The following is a 16,318-nucleotide window of genomic DNA, read 5'->3' as shown; positions in this document are numbered from 1 at the left end:
TAGAACAATTGCATGCAACAAACCTTTTTTAAGACAGCCTAGGTCTGTTTTGCCTCCGTGTTCTGTAGAGTAGTAGTAGAAATGAGGTGAAAGATTTGAGCCAGGTTTAGATTAGAATTCTTCAGCTCTCGGCTGCATCTTGCTTCCTCTGTAAGCATGAGATTGAGTTTGAATGCAGAGTATTCCGAGGATGACTCCCCTGCAGAGTCCTGGGAGAAAATGCAAAGCAGTTCATTGCAGCTGGAGTGCTGGTGCTGGAAGTGAAGGGAATGCCTTTGCTGTCATAGGCTCTGGTAACTCAGCCAGCTGGCATTCTTCAAGTCCAGTGCACATGCAAACAAGTAAAAACAAATTTAATTTCACTCTACTAAGCCTTTTTTGTTCATCACTGGATTGTGAACTTAGAACTCCAGGTTGAGTGGAGTATTGAGAACCATGGGACCTTTGAGCTCCTCCATGGTAGGGAGTTTTGGTTCCTTGGAAGAGAGTGCCTGGGATGTTGAGTTGCCACTCATCAGCATTTTGTTAAGAGGGCTTGTCTTCTGTTAACTATTACCCCACAGACAAAAATCCTTTTCTAAGCACCAGACTTTCTTGCTTATTTACAATTTTTTCAATTCCAGTATTTGAGAGAGCTAATATATTGGCTCTAATTTGCCTCGATTGACACTTTTTGTTAGGCTTTTGGGGCCACTTGGCAGGCATTAGTACAAATATAAGGTTTCATTCCTGAGCACACATCCATGTATCTTGGATATTATTGTACGTCTGGCAAATCTCCCAAATCAAAATCCAAGTATTTCTGTGTGTTTAGTCTTGCAGCTGGTATTTGTTGGCACTTTCATTCGATTGAGTGATGCGTAATCCTTCTCCTGAAAGCTTCCACAGTGTCGCATGGTCCTGCTGGCTCTCAGTACCAGCAATGCTGATCAGCACATGTGGCTGTAGTTAGGTCTGTGGTGTCTGAACTTAAACCTACCAGTGTTTGTTTATTAAGCTCTTTCTTGTACACCCGCAGATTTCCTGTGGGCGAGATAAAATGTGCCCATTTAATAAGGAACAATTGACTTACCTCAGTGCCGCTTTCTCTTTAACCGGGACTGTGTTGAGTCGAGTATGCTCTGTGTTATATCCTTGTTTAGATAGGGAGGGATACAAGTCTTATGTAATGTGCCTCCTCATTGAAGTCTATGTAATCTGAGATTCGGACCATGCTGGGATCTCTCTGGTCTTTTTTTTCTTGCACTTCTTTATGGAGGTTGAAAGAAAAAGTTAACAAATGCATAAACCCTTTATTTAAATTACCCAAATTGTATTTATATACTGTATATATAAAATTTTAGCTAGGTGTTAAATTTAAGGTAGAGTTTAGGGAAAGTCGTACTTGCTCAAACCATCCAGTCAACTTCTTGCTTTAATTTGGTAGTCCACTCGAGTGAAAAATAATCTTGGTATGGGCTGTACCTGCTTTTTTAATGCATACCCTTGTCAACTACTGTCTGCGGCCCTAATTATAACAGTAGTTGATGCTTTAGTATGTTGGCTGTAAAAGTTTCCAGCAGAGCTATTTGTGAGTTGTCTTCTATTCTTGGTATTCATGGAGCTAATGTTGTATTTCTATTATGAATGACAGGTTTGTCAGATGACCATGAGGCAGTGTCTATTGCTGTGCAGTGTAAAAACTAAAAAAATCATGTCCACTGAAGTACATAAATAGCCTAGCAAAATAATAATTTTAAATCTAGAGCAGGGGTGACAAACTCATCTTTATCGCGGGCCACATCAGCAGTATGGTTGCCCTGAAAGGGCTGGTTGTATCTGGAGTGCACTACGTTCAGGAGTGCAGAGTTTAGGAGTGCACTGCGTACAGATTGCAGGGCCTCTGCACCCACCACTTTGAACTGCCCCCCGACCCCCCCCCCCCCCAACCTTTGCCTTGACAGCCCTCAGCACCCTCCCCAAAGTAAACCTTACATCTGTACTCTCTCCTACCTGGCCAAGCTCTAGTACCTCCCGGTATAAGTGGCTCGATTTTAGTTCTGCCCTAGTGCAATGTTTTATTTGACCATAAAGGAATTGCACTCATATGTAAGATGTATGCTATAAGATGCCTTTTGAAATGCTGCCCCTCTTCATGGCCACTATTAGGTGCAGCAAGCTCTAAAAAGACCGCCCTCAGTCAGGAACCAGCCCGCTGGATGGACAAGAACACAGCTGCCAGGTACCTCTGCCGCTGACAGGCTATGCCAGACTGACCGTGCATGCACACAGCTACACACAGAGCTGGGCAGACCAAGGAGAGAGTGGGAAGTGTGTACACCTGCTGTCCAGGAGACACTGACTGCATAAAGCAGATGGCATGAACAGGAGGTGATGGCCGGTGGCAACTGTGCATGACAAGCCCTGGTGGGCTAGATTCGGCCCGCGGGCCTTATGTTTGCCACCTGTAATCTAGAACAGGGAACTCCAAACGAAGGCCCTCCAGCTGTTGTGGAACTACACGTACCATGAGGCATTGTAAAACTCTGACATTCATAGACATGGCAAGGTATGATGGGAATTGTAGATTCTGAACAACTGGAGGGCCATAGTTTGGAGACCCCTGATCTAGAGTATTAAATATATATTTATCCATGTTTATGTAGCCAAGTAGCATACTGTATATTGCACAACACTTTATAGATATACCGTATATACTCGAGTATAAGCCGAGATTTTCAGCCTCTTTTTTGAGGCTGAAAGTGCCCCCCTCGGCTTATACTCGAGTCATCGCTGTCTGCCCGCTCGATCAGCGTGTCGAGCAGACAGACAGCGGCCATTCTATCATTCAAAAGCCGCGCCTCCGGCTCCGCCTTCGCCTGTGATAGGCGGAACACTGAATTTCCCAGCAGCCTGTGTTCCGCCTATCACGGACATCGTATCATCCTCGTACTACGGACGAGGATGATACGATGTACGTGATAGGCGGAACACAGGCTGCTGGGAAATTCAGTGTTCCGCCTATCACAGGCGAAGGCGGCGGCGCAGCTTTTGAATTTTACAATGGCCGCCGAGGCGCCGACGAAGAGGGCACGGGACGGAGGCAAGGCAAGGCACGGCACGGGACGGGACGGGACGGAGGCAAGGCACGGCGGCGAGGCAAGGAGGCAAGGCACGGGACGGAGGCTCGGGACAAAGGTAGGCTGGACACACACACACACACACACACACACACACACACACACACATGGATACACACACACACACACACACACATGGATACACACACACACACACACACACACACATGGATACACACACACACAGGGATGGATGGATGGATGGAGACACACACACACAGGGATGGATGGATGGATGGAGACACACACACACAGGGATGGATGGATGGATGGACACACACACACAGGGATGGATGGATGGATGGACACACACACACACAGGGATGGATGGACGGACACACAGGGATGGACGGACACACAGGGATGGACGGACACACACACAGGGATGGACAGGCATGTCTTACCCTCGGCTTATACACGAGTCAATAAGTTTGCCAGTTTTTTTGGGGGTAAATTGGGGGCCTCGGCTTATATTCGGGTCGGCCTATACTCGAGTATATACGGTACTCCTCACATTCTAGTAAATATTTTATTATATCTTTTCATGTGACAACACTGAAGAAATGACACTTTGCTACAATGTAAAGTAGTGAGTGTACAGCTTGTATAACAGTAACATTTTGCTGTCCCCTCAATAACTCAACACACAGCCATTAATGTCTAAACCGCTGGCAACAAAAGTGAGTACACCCCTAAGTGAAAATGTCAAAATTGGGCCCAAACTGTCAATATTTTGTGTGGCTACCATTATTTTCCAGCACTGCCTTAACCCTCTTGGGCATGGAGTTCACCAGAGCTTCACAGCCTGCCACTGGAGTCTTCTTCCTCTCCTCCGTGACAACATTACGGAACTGGAGGATGTCAGACCTTGCGCTCCTCCACCTTCTGTTTGCAGATGCCCCACAGATGCTCAATAGGGTTCAGATCTGAAGATCTGCTTTGTCAGTCCATCACCTTTTATTTTTGGCTTCTTTAGCAAGGCAGTGGTCATCTTGGAGGTGTGTTTGGGGTCGTTATCATGTTAGAATGCTGCCCAGTCTCCGAATAGGAGGGGTTCATGCTCTGCTTCAGTATGTCACAGTACATGTTAGCATTCATGGTTCCCTCAATAAACTGTAGCTCCCCAGTGCTGGCAGCATTCATGCAGCCCCAGACCATGACACTCCCACTACCATGCTTGACTGTAGGCAAGACATACTTGTCTTTGTACTCCTCACCTGGTTCCCACCACACATGCTTGATGCCATGTGAACCAAATAAGTCTATCTTGGTCTCATCAGACCACTGGACATGGTTCCAGTAATCCATGTCCTTAGTCTGCTTGTCTTCAGCAAACTGTTTGCAGGCTTTCTTGTGCATCATCTTTAAAAGAGGCTTCCTTCTGGGACAACAGTCATGCAGACCAATTTGATGCAGTGTGCGGCGTATGGTCTGAGCACTGACAGGCTGACCCCCCCACCTTTCAACCTCTGCAGCAAGGCTGGCAGCACTCATACGTCTGTTTCCCAAAGACAACCTCTGGATATGATGCTAAGCATGTGCACTCAACTTCTTTGGTTGACCATGGCGAGGCCTGTTCTGAGTGGAACCTGTCTTGTTAAACTGCTGTATGATCTTGGCCACCGCGCTGTAGCTCAGTTTCAGGCTCTTGGCAATCGTTTTATAGCCTAGGCAATCCTTATGTTGAGCAACAATTCTTTTTTTCAGATCCTTAGAGAGTTTTGCCATGTGGTGCCATGCTGAACTTCCAGTGACCAGTATGAGAGAGTGAGAGCGATAACACCAAATTTAACAGACCTGCTGCTCTTTCACATCTGAGACCTTGTAACACTGAGTCTCGTGACACCAGGGAGGGAAAATTGGCTAATTGGGCCCAATTTGGACATTTTCACTTAGGGGTGTATTCACTTTTATTGCAAGCAATTTAGACATTAATGGCTGTGATGAGTTATTTTGAGGGGACAGCAAATATACACTGTTATACAAGCTGAACACATTACATTGTAGCAAAGTGTAATTTCTTCAGTGTTGTCACATGAAAAGATATAATAAAATATTCACAAAAATGTGAGGGGGTGGGTATATGTGTATGTGTGTGTGTATATATATATATATATATATATATATATATATATATATATATATATATATATTTATTATATTGTGGTAGTGTAGTACCCCACCAGTGTATGAGTCCAGGATCCTCAACCAGGCTGGTTGAGGGGCTCCAGTGTATTTGCTTGTTTGAGAGAACTGGCTTTTCAGTTTCCTCATTATTTAATAAGGTCCACTTTGGTACCTGGAGCCCGGGGATTTCTTAGCGATCCGGGTGGGATTAAATCCCCCAGTCCTGGGTCCATGTTTTGACACTCACTGGCACACATATTGTTCAGGTGTGTGTGGGCCTGATAGAGTCAGGACCATGGTTCTGGGCTCCACCCTCCTGAGGAGTCCATGCTTGCAAGGGAGAAAGCCTGAGACCTGGATCTGAGGTCACTGACGGTAGTCGGGAGACCTCCGCGTGGGAGCCTGAGCAGTGGTGCGTCTGCTGCTGAAGAGAGCCAGGTGGCTCAGGATTTTCTTTGCAATGTTGCATGTGTAAGCCAGGAGGCTGAATATCCTTTTATCTGTTGCTGGCGGTGAAAACCCCCTGCGGGAAAAGACTTGTTTTCATTTTTGGAACTTTGATTTTCTTTAATAAAAGTGACCCAACAAGCCCTGAAAAGGAATAATTTGTGTGGACTGTTCTCGCTAGCGTGTGCTACACTTGAGCTAAACAACCCTCAGCTTGTATATATTACACATTCCATTTAATTCTTGAATGGTTTTCAATATCGATAATTACTAGCGAGGCTATACTCCTCTTCATGCCAGCAGTGCGTTGTCGCCCCCCACCCTCAAACTTCCATTTTAAATGTACTCGTCAATAGGTCAGGCAGTATCTTATTTAACCACTTGGGATCCGCGCTATTGCCGAATGACGGCATTAGCGCGGACCTAGATTGCCGGGACTACATCTATTGATGTCGTCCCGGTTACGAGCGGCCTGCGCGCCCCCTGAGGGGCGCGCGCGGCGCGCTCTGTGATCGGCGAGTCCGTGAGACTCGCCTGATCACCGATCCGTGTAAGGGGTCGATCCCGACCCCTTATCACGTGATCAGCTGTCAGCCAATGACAGCTGATCATGTGATAGAACGGAGCCGGTAATCGGCTAGTATTCCTCCTCGCGCTGACAGCGCGAGGAGAAAAAAAAAAAGCCGATCGCCGGCGGCCGTGTTCGGGACATCAGTCCCGATCGCCGGCGGCCATGTTCGGGACATCAGTCCCGATCACGGCCAGCAATTCAAGCGGACACCTGCCCCCTGCCAGTGCCCACCTGCCACCCGCAGTGCCATCCTGAAATAAAGTAAGTGCCCCCCTGTCAGTGCCCATAGTGCCCACAGTGCCACCCAGCAGTGCCCACAGTGCCACCCAGCAGTGCCCACAGTGCCACCCACAGTGCCACCCAAAATCTGCCTCAAAGGTGCTGCACCCCAGTGCCGCCCATCAGTGCCCAGCAGTGCCGCCCATCAGTGCCCAGCAGTGCCACCTATCAGAGCCACCTATCAGTGCCACCTATCAGTGCCCATCAGTCCCATCTATCTGTGGTACCTATCAGTGCCCATCCGTGCCACCCATCCGTGCCACTTATCCGTGCCACCCATCCGTGCCATCTTATCTGTGCCCATCTTTGCCCATCAGTGCCGCCTTATCTGTGCCCATCGGTGCCGCCTTATCTGTGCCTATTAGTGCCGCCTTAACTATGCCTATCAGTGCCCACCAATGCAGCCCATCAGTGCCCACCAATGCAGCCCATCAGTGCCCACCAATGCAGCCTATCAGTGCCGCCTAATCAGCGCACTTCAATGAAGGAGAAAAATGACCCGTTTGCAAAATTTTATAACAAACTATTAAAACATGATTTTATTTTATTTTTTTTTTGCATCTTTTTTTGTTTGTTTATCAAAAAATAAAACTCCGAGCTGTAACTAAATACCACCAAAAGAAAGCTCTATTTGTGGGAAAAAAATGATAAAAATTTCATTTGGGTACAGTGTTGTATGCCCGCGCAATTGTCATTCAAAGTGCATCAGCGCTGAAAGCTGAAAATTGGTCTGGGACTGAGGGGGGTTTAAGTGCCCAGTAAGCAAGTGGTTAAATCTGGGTGCCTTTGTTCGTCAGCAATCAGTCTTTGCCAACTGGTATAGAAAGTGATTAGGTGAGAAAAGCTTGTCAGATTACTGCTAATTAACCCAGCAAAGAACAGGTGATTGGTTGTCTGCAGTTTTGTAAGCCACACCTTCCTCTGCATAGTCAAAACTGGAATGCTTGTGTTCCTATTTATGCCCTAAGCTGGGCTACAATATGATTGGGTTGTGCTGTAAACTACTTTTTAGACATATGAATCATAGCTTTCTACTGTGATAGGTGTTTTTTGTTTTGTTATAACTTTATACATTTACAGGTAAAGATTATTATGAGAGCAGGTGTATTTTGCAGGAGATTATTGCCTTTAGTATTCTTGGTTTAAAGCCCTTGAAATGGCCTCAAGATGGTCTTTGAACATCTGGGAGAATCTACATACACCTACTATTGATCTGCTAGATTATCTGATTTCTTGCTCACTACCAACCAAATGTATGTGAGTCTAAGCTTTAACTGGTTAGCTATAACACTGAAACGTGTCTGTGAGTTGAGCATGCACATGTCCGCTCATAGTCTCCATCGTAATTGCATGTGACAAGGTGACAACTCGAGATAGCAGTTGGAACACAGGGATCTTATTGGCAGCATCAGCGGGTCTTTGAAAGCTGTCAATATAAAGGTTAAAAATTACTTTTAAAATTGCATGAACATGTTGAAATTTTTTTATTTTTTTCATAATTGGTGCTTCATCTACATAAAACCAATGTACTATTCAAATTCCAGGAATTCGTTCTTTTAATTCAAGGCTTATGTTGCATATCAGAGCCACTATTGTAATGGTTTGTTGGAAAGGGGCGCACAATTACTTTCCTGCAATTTATTATGAAGCTGATTATTTTTGAGGGATTTTCAGTTAAATTGTGAGGTCACTGCCAGATTCTTCTCTGACTGTGAAGAGTATAAACACAACTATATTTGTGGGTCTGCTGACATTCCTTGGGTTAGGAACAATAGGGTAGTGGATAAATATATTTTCATAAGCGTAATTTTACATGCTGCATGACAAAGCTGCCAAAAACCATATAAAACCTAGTACCAACCCACTGTGACCATAATACCATACACATCTGTCCCACAAAGCATTGCAGTAATAGAATAATTTGGTTGCAGCATTTCCAGAACTTTGTCATAGTACCTTGTTTGATCTGCCCTTTTACGTTTCTGAGTGCAATATTTGCAGTTTGCTTGCACCTCCTGCTGATATTGTGATAGCTAGACTTTATAATTGGTACTTGCCAATACAGGCATACCCCACTTTTAAGTACACAATGGGGTTTATTTACTAAAGCTGAAAAGTGCAAACTCAGGCTCACTTCTGCATAGAATCCAATGAGTTTCTAACCCCAGCTTGTTCAATTAAGCTTCTGTAATAAAACATGGAAGCTCATTGGTTACTATGCAGAAGTAAACCTGATTTTGCACTTTTCAGCTTTAGTAAATAAACCCCATTGTGTACTTAAAAGTGGGGTATGCCTGTATTGGCCCTGGGTTCCATGGTCAGTGTTTCTTTTGCCTTTTTATATTTGCTATTTTTCCATCCCCTTTAGGTCATCTCTCAGATACCCACAAATCTTTTCTGCTACAGGATTCTTACTGCAAGACCTCTTTCTAGTAACTACAAAATAGATAATTCTTGAACTACATATTTGCATACTTGGGTTTGGGACTCCATTACTAAATTCCCAATTACATTTTAAAGTGTATCCCCAGGTTTTCCCTCAACAAGCCTCTGCCCCCTTCCTACAGCAACAAATTCATAGTTTGCATAGCCTTTGCTTGATCGCATTGATCGAAATTCAACTGGGTTCAGCAGGGACTGACTCAATGTCAATTCATCCATAACTGTTACCTTTCGACGGAATTCAATCTACTGTCTTCACTGATCATCAGTGCCCTGATTGCAATTAAGTGCCCACCAGTGCTAGCAATGTATGGCCACAAGTGCCAGAAATCGGTGGACATTAGTGCTGCCTAATCAGTGCCTATAAGTGAGGCTTATTAGTGCCTCCTTATCAGTGCCCAGAAGTACCACTTCATCAGTGCTCATGATGACCAACATGCAGTATATATGTACAATTACATTTATGAATGCTTTTCTTTTTAAATAATTAACATGTTATACTTACCTGTTCTGTGTAATGGTGTTGCACAGAGCTTCACCCAAGAGTCCTCTTCTGGGGTGCCCCACTTTTCACTCTTGGCCCCTCCCCTTTTTGTACTTAAATTCAGGGCTTTCTGTATAATTTCCAGATTGACTCAAAACCAAGCCACATAGTGGTTGACTGGGTTCTAAGAAAATCCTTACTAGGACCTGCTAAAGAGATCTGTTATAACCCATTTATAAATGCTACCAGTTTTTACCACAGAAGCCCCCATGAAAATTACTTGTCACATTTGAAATTTCTGTCCAGATTGATTTTAAAAGATCAGAGGAAAAAAATACATGAAAAGTTATAGCACAGAAAAAGTAAGGAAGTGTGAAAGAAACCAAGCCCCTTTAACTACTAATAGCCTGCGTAAAGAATGTTTTTTTTTTTCCTTTACTGGCTTGAGTAAGCACCTTAGTCCCCGTTCACACGGGTGATCTGATCAGGTCTGCCTGTCCATTTTTCAGGCAGACTTGATCGGAAGGTCCATGCATTCCTATGGACAGGTAGGTGTGAAAGACTTGTGTCCATTTATGCCCGCCTACGTCCGGGTCTGATCCAGTCTGCCTAAAAAAAAAAAAATGAAAGGGATCTGTCATATTCCATTTGGGCAGATCAGATTGGAGGGTAGTCAGGTGTAAGCAGTCAGTATACTCCTGGCCAGCTCGTAGAGCAGAGAAGGCTCTGTCCATGTCTGCTCTGCAGAAACTGAGTGGACAGGGATATGTCATCCTTCTGCTCTGATTGGCAGGGGATCTGTGAGCTGATCAAAATGGAATCTGCCCGTTTGAAAGGGGCTGTAAGAAAAAAACATTGACTAATGTTAGCAGGGTCCCCAAGGTCCACATAAGCGCTACAGCTCTGCAAATGGACCGGCGGCTACCTTTTGGGCACCAGGTCCTTGGACACTTAGTTCTTTAAAGAACAGTTAACTACAGTTACTATTTCCCCATAATGAAATGTCTGAACCAATTCTTTTCCTTGTTGCCATTAGAAGCCAGTTTCTGCCTCTCCTCCACACTACATAGACGTCTGCATGCAATTAATATAGAAAATTAAGTTTTGTGCAGGCACCTTCTTGAATTTTCTTTTATTGCCCTTGGTACTGGTAGTAAAACTGGATAAAACAAGATATGACTTTTTTTTTTTTTTTTTTTTTTGACTGCTATGGAAATCAAATCTCATCTTTATAAATGAGTCGCTCTTGTTTGGAGAATCTTAATTTGCAAGATTATGACATATCCCCCAGTATCATACTAAGAATTGGTCCAGTAAATATTAATGCATGAATGAAGACTTGTGTTCCTATCTCAGGTTACTCCCCTGAGCATTTTCTGTCTCCCTTCAGCTCGTGCGGTGTGCATCACAGTCACAATTCTGTTTTCATTATCTGAATGACGTTTTTGTATAAATTTATCCGCATGTGTGAAAGTCTTTCCACGCCAGTGCAGAGTACAGTTACGCACATCAAATGGCTCAAATGAATCCCCATAGGATTGGGATTAAACTGTGTTGCAATAACAATGTATGACTTGCATATGTTGGAAAGAGAGCCTGTCTTTTTAATGTTTTTTTTTTTTATGTCCTGTGTTTCCTTTCAGGTATTTACCTCTCTGACCTCACTTATATAGATTCTGCATACCCATCAACTGGCAGCATTCTGGAGAATGAGCAAAGATCTAATCTAATGAACAATATCCTGAGGATAATCTCTGACCTGCAGCAGTCCTGTGAATGTGGTGAGTATTTTCTTATTGAAGGATTATTTTGGTAGATTTGTATAAAGACTGGTAGACCTAGCCAAGCTTGATCATTCAGAAACCACTATTTACCTGTCCTCATTACAGCCTCCGGCAATAATGGAGAGCATTGGATTAGCAGCACCAGGGTTGATCTGATCATGAACCCCCATTCACACAATAGCCTCATTTGATATATATTCAGTTGGACATGTTTTATTGTCTCATAACCTTGAAGACTGGCCACATTACTAGTCAAAAAGACATATGGTTACCTTTACTTGGATAACAGCTGTCAATGACATGAGTCTGATGTTCAGTATGTGATTTACACATAAGATGCACGTTTCTATGGTGTGTGTAGATCATGTCATTTTCTTGTGTTTTTGTCTTCAAATCATGTCTTATACCTTTTTAATATTTATGCACTATATCTATATAGATTAATAAGAATGCGGCGCTACCTAAAAGTGCTAAAACTTATAAATGAATAATAATCCCAAAATCAATATAAATCAAATAATATCGACTAAATGAAACATGGATATAATAAGAAATGAATCAATATATATAATCCAAATTAAGATACGCGTGCACGCAATAAATGTGCAACAATTAGTGAATAAAAGTCCGTGAAAAATTATCAATCCAGTGATTAAATAGAAATAATTTGCATAGATAATCCAAATGTAAACAAGCATATAAAAAATATATATATATATATATATATAAAAATATATAAAGTGAAAATCCGTGAAAAAAAAAAAAAAAAAAAAACTCTTTACACATATGCACTATATCTGTTTTCCTAGCTCGGGTATATCCTGGTTGTTTACAATTAGCAGAATTGTTATCCCTGACATCTTTGAATTAAGTAATGCAGCACAAGTGGTGACAAAAGGTACCCTTTTCTGTAAAACAAAATTTGGGAAGGACCAGTTAAGCCTAGTAGACACTTTCTGTATTTGTATTGCTCTCTGTGCAGACACGGAGGCATCGTTTAGACCAGCTTCTGTTGAACAGACAGTGGTAAGCATGTACCAAAATTTGTTTCAGTACCTGTATACTGAGCTTTAGCATATTTAACCCTTTCATGACTAAGCCTATTTTTGGCATTTGGTGTTTACAAGTTAAAATCCATATTTTTTGCTAGAAAATTACTTGGAACCCCCAAACATTATATATATTTTTTTAGCAGAGACTCTAGAGAATAAAACGGCGATTGTTGCAATATTGTATGTCACACGGTATTTGTGCAATGGTGTTTTAAACGCAACTTTTTGGGAAAAGGGACAGTTTCATGAATTAAAGAAAAAACGAAACAGTAAAATTAGCCCAATTTTTGTGCATAATGTGAAAGATACTGTTACGCCGAGTAAATAGATACCAAACATGTCACACTTTATAATTGCACGCACTCGTGGAATGACGACAAAATACGGTACCTAAAAATCTCAATAGGCGACGCTTTAAATTTTTTTTACGGTTACCAGGTTAGCGTTACAGAGGAGGTCTAGTGCTAGAATTATTGCTCTCGCTCTGACGATCGCGACGATACCTCACATGTGTGATTTGAACACCATTTACATATGCGGGCGCGACTTCCATATGTGTTTTCTTTGCTTTGCGAGCTCGCGAGGGGACGGCGGGCGCTTTAAAAAATATATATATATATATTTTTATTTATTTTAATTATTTTAAAATGAATAAATTGTTTAAAAAAAAATGTATCACTTTTATTGCTGTCACAAGGAATGTAAACATCCCTTGTGACAGTATTAGGTGGTGTCAGGTACTCTTTATGGAGGGATCGGGGGCCTGAAAGACCCCCGATCCCTCCTTTACACTTCAATGTATTCAGATCACCGAAAACGGCGATTCTGAATAGTGTATATTTTTTTAAAACCGGTGCCATTGGCAGCTGAGTAAACGGGAAGTGACGTCATGATGTCGCTTCCGTGTTTACTATTAGGAGACTGGAATGAAGCCGCTTAATGCTTCATTCCAGTCCCTGCCCAGCAGCCAGCAGTGGCGGATCGTGAATCGGTGCTCCCGATTGAGGGGGAGCACCGGTAACAGCGGCGGGAGGCGGGGACGTCCCCTCCCGCTCCTCCGGCATAACAGCCGAGCAGCTTTTAGCTGCATCGGTTGTTATGGCTGGATAGCCAATCGCCCGCTGTAAAAAATGGTACTGGGATGATGCCTGCAGGTTTGGGCATCATTCTGGTATAACCCCTGGAAGCCGAGTACGCACATCTGCGTACGCTCGGCGGGAAGAGGTTAAACAAAAAATCAAGGGCTGTATCGGAGTGCATGAGATTGTAGCCTTCATGAGTGTGCCACCACTATTCAGAAGGTCTAAAACTGGGATCTGCAATTAGCGGACCTCCAGCTGTTGCAAAACTACAAGTCCCATCATGCCTCTGCCTCATGGGTGTCATGCTTGTAGCTGTCAGAGTCTTGCTATGCCTCATGGTACTTGTATTTCTGAAACAGCTGGAGATCCGCTAATTGCATATCCGTGGTCTAAAAGATGATTTTGTGTCTGCACTTCATGCCTAATAAAGAAGTCAAATTAATTTCAAATGAGGAATTGAAAAAAGTTGTAATTTTGACCACCTTATAAAGAAAATCCTTGTCTGGCTGGCCCTGTCTCCAGAATGCTGCATCACTGACCCAGTGTAAATATACAGAAAGTCAAGTTAGTGTAGACTCGGCACACCTGATCTGCATACTTGTCTTGGGTTAGTGGTTCAGAAAGTTGTCAAGCCACAAGATCCGCATGAAGGGTAGGAGGCACCTTAAGAAGGAAATGTAAGCAGTGCCAACTTTCATACTACTTCCAGCACAGGCTTACTTTGGTAGATCTCTTCAAACATTGCAGTTGTTCATTATGTTTTGTTTTCTTTTTTGTTTTTCAGATATTCCCATATTGCCTCATGTACAGAAATACCTGAACTCAGTCCGATACATTGAGGAGCTTCAAAAGTTTGTGGAGGATGACAATTATAAGTAAGTGTGCAGTTTCAGCTGTTTTTAAATAACTACAAGAAACCTCATGTCCATTTATTTTCTGAATTGCTGAATTTCCATCTTTTTTTTTCTCCCCTAGTGTACTGGGTTGCTTTGTAAATGTAACCCACTATATAGGAAGTAAAAACTGTAGCACTGTAATTGCTGGTCCCTGCCATTGGTGGAAGGAGGTTACTTTTGCTTTTATTGCAAAGGCCACAGTCAGCTGTACTTTGACTTTTTGGCCTCATGCACACCCTAAAGTTTTACAGCTGCTCCCGGGGGGGGGGGGGTTTATGTCTGCCATTTTTTCCTCTGTCTCCTAAAGCGGAGTTTTGTAAGTTTACAAAAGCAGCTACAAAAATGTGAGCAGCTACGAAAATCTGCTGACTTTTAATAAACACACTCTAACCTGTACCAAAGTCCAGGGATGCAGCCATCCAAAGCCTCACTCCTTTCCCCCTTTCCGCAGCGCCATCATTGCTACTGTGTGGGCACCCAGCTGTGATAGCTTGCGGCGTCACAACTGGTCGTGCACTGCGCAAGTCACACTGAGCTCTCCTAGTGGCCAGGCAATCTTCTGGGACGTGTGACACGATTGCTCAGAGGGAGGGCCACCCCCCCCCAAAAAAAAATACATGCCACATGTGGCATGTAAGGGGGCGAGGAGTGCTTAAAGCAGAAGTTCCACTTTTGGGTGTAACGCCGCTTTAACTCCCCTGCATATTAGCCTATGTGTCCATGCACACATAGTAGAGTTGCACATTTAATCGTTAAAAGATCGTAATCTTGATTCAACCCCCCACTCGATCTTCATCCAGCATTTTAAATGAATCAGATTCATGTAACAAGTGCAGTGCAGTTCCCTACTCTCAGCTGTCGAAAAAAAGTCAGCAATGTTTATCAACAACCTTGCTCAGTGCTGAAAGAGATAAAAAGAAACTTGTCTTTCTGTTCATTTACCAATCAAAGGGAAGAAATTCAGTCTGTAAATGAAGTCAGTTTTAAAGAAACCTTGTAAAATAAAAATATTATATTAAATATAAACTATTAATAAAACGTTTTTTTGTTTACTTTGTTCATTAATATTTTTACACCTTTAATATATATTTACACGTTTCACATTGAAAAAAGCGCAAAATAATTTAAAAAAATGAATTTGTAAAATAACTTTTTAAGTGTAAACAAAAAAGTTGCGGTAGGTATTGGTATCGACGAGTACGAAAAAAGACCCTAATAACTTTTTGGTAATTTTTTTTTTATTTCATTACACATTACATTATTTTTCATTACATTTCTTTAAATTTGATTGGAGCATATTGTCTTATTTTATTGCCACCTATTGTTCAGGGGTTGAAGATCGTTAAAATAAAATAAAAAGTTCTTCAGAATCTTGATCTTTATTCTAAGTGAAAAAATCGTGATTCTCATTTCATCCAAAATGATGCAGCTCTAACACATGGAATTTTAATCTTAGTGGCTTTTAAAAGAGTTTAGAGGCAGGGAAACCCTCGCTGCCAGTGCATCAAGGAGCAGCAGAGTTTATTCTGGCCCATGAAATGAATGTTCACGCGCTTGAGACAGGTAAATGCGACTAAACGCATTACACACTTTTGCAAGCATAAGGCATTTTTTTTTTTGCCAAAACACTGTCGTCTGGAGAAAGCTAGAGAGTGTATAAAATGTCCAGTGTGCATGAAGCCTTCATCAGGTGCAATGTTATCTGAATAGCATTAGTAGTTCAGTTGTTTTTTCTGGTAGCTCACTTTACCAGCTCACTTTTGCAGTAAAGGCACTTTTAGCATTTTCGCTTTTTGTGGCTAAATCTTCCTGCTTATACAGAATAAAATCTAGATTCTTGACCACTGTTTGGAGTAGATGTGGCTCTCGTACAAATTTTTTCCCAACTATCAGTTGGAAATCAAAGAGGTTTAGGCACTAACCGCTTTATCTTATATCTGCATGAATTGCATGCAAATCAAATCAGAAAAACAGTCTAACCTGGCTAGTAATGGCCCATGGACGTAACTTATTTTTTGGGCAATTCCCTTTTTTC

At 42.6% G+C, this 16,318-nt stretch overlaps 2 protein-coding genes across 7 annotated transcripts in view; one reads left to right on the top strand and one right to left on the bottom strand.

Annotated features, from left to right (window-relative positions):
- ANGPTL1 (angiopoietin like 1) overlaps positions 1-1,220 on the bottom strand; it is a 40,272-nt gene extending 39,052 nt beyond the window's left edge. Inside the window, exon 1 of one of the 2 annotated variants that reach the window (XM_077453149.1) lies at positions 1,073-1,220. The gene's annotated coding sequence lies outside the window, so the exon portion shown is untranslated. Of the gene's footprint in view, positions 1-23; positions 938-1,072 lie in introns of those variants that run through there. The other variant, XM_077453146.1, reaches the window with a different exon arrangement.
- Positions 1-16,318, top strand: part of RALGPS2 (Ral GEF with PH domain and SH3 binding motif 2) — a 342,255-nt gene that overhangs the window by 247,271 nt on the left and 78,666 nt on the right. For all 5 annotated transcript variants that reach the window (XM_077453154.1, XM_077453152.1, XM_077453150.1 and 2 more), the window contains 2 exons: positions 11,113-11,250; positions 14,172-14,262. In XM_077453154.1, coding sequence (XP_077309280.1) covers positions 11,113-11,250; positions 14,172-14,262 — 229 coding nt within the window. The remainder of the gene's footprint in view (positions 1-11,112; positions 11,251-14,171; positions 14,263-16,318) is intronic.

Source organism: Lithobates pipiens, unplaced genomic scaffold (genome assembly GCF_037356315.1).
Source record: "Lithobates pipiens isolate NorthernLeopardFrog02 unplaced genomic scaffold, aLitPip1_a1.2 Scaffold_23, whole genome shotgun sequence".
In the NCBI taxonomy this organism is placed as follows: Eukaryota; Metazoa; Chordata; class Amphibia; order Anura; family Ranidae; genus Lithobates; species Lithobates pipiens.
The sequence above is the reverse complement of the archived record's forward strand: the minus strand, read 5'-3'. Positions and strand labels throughout refer to the sequence as shown.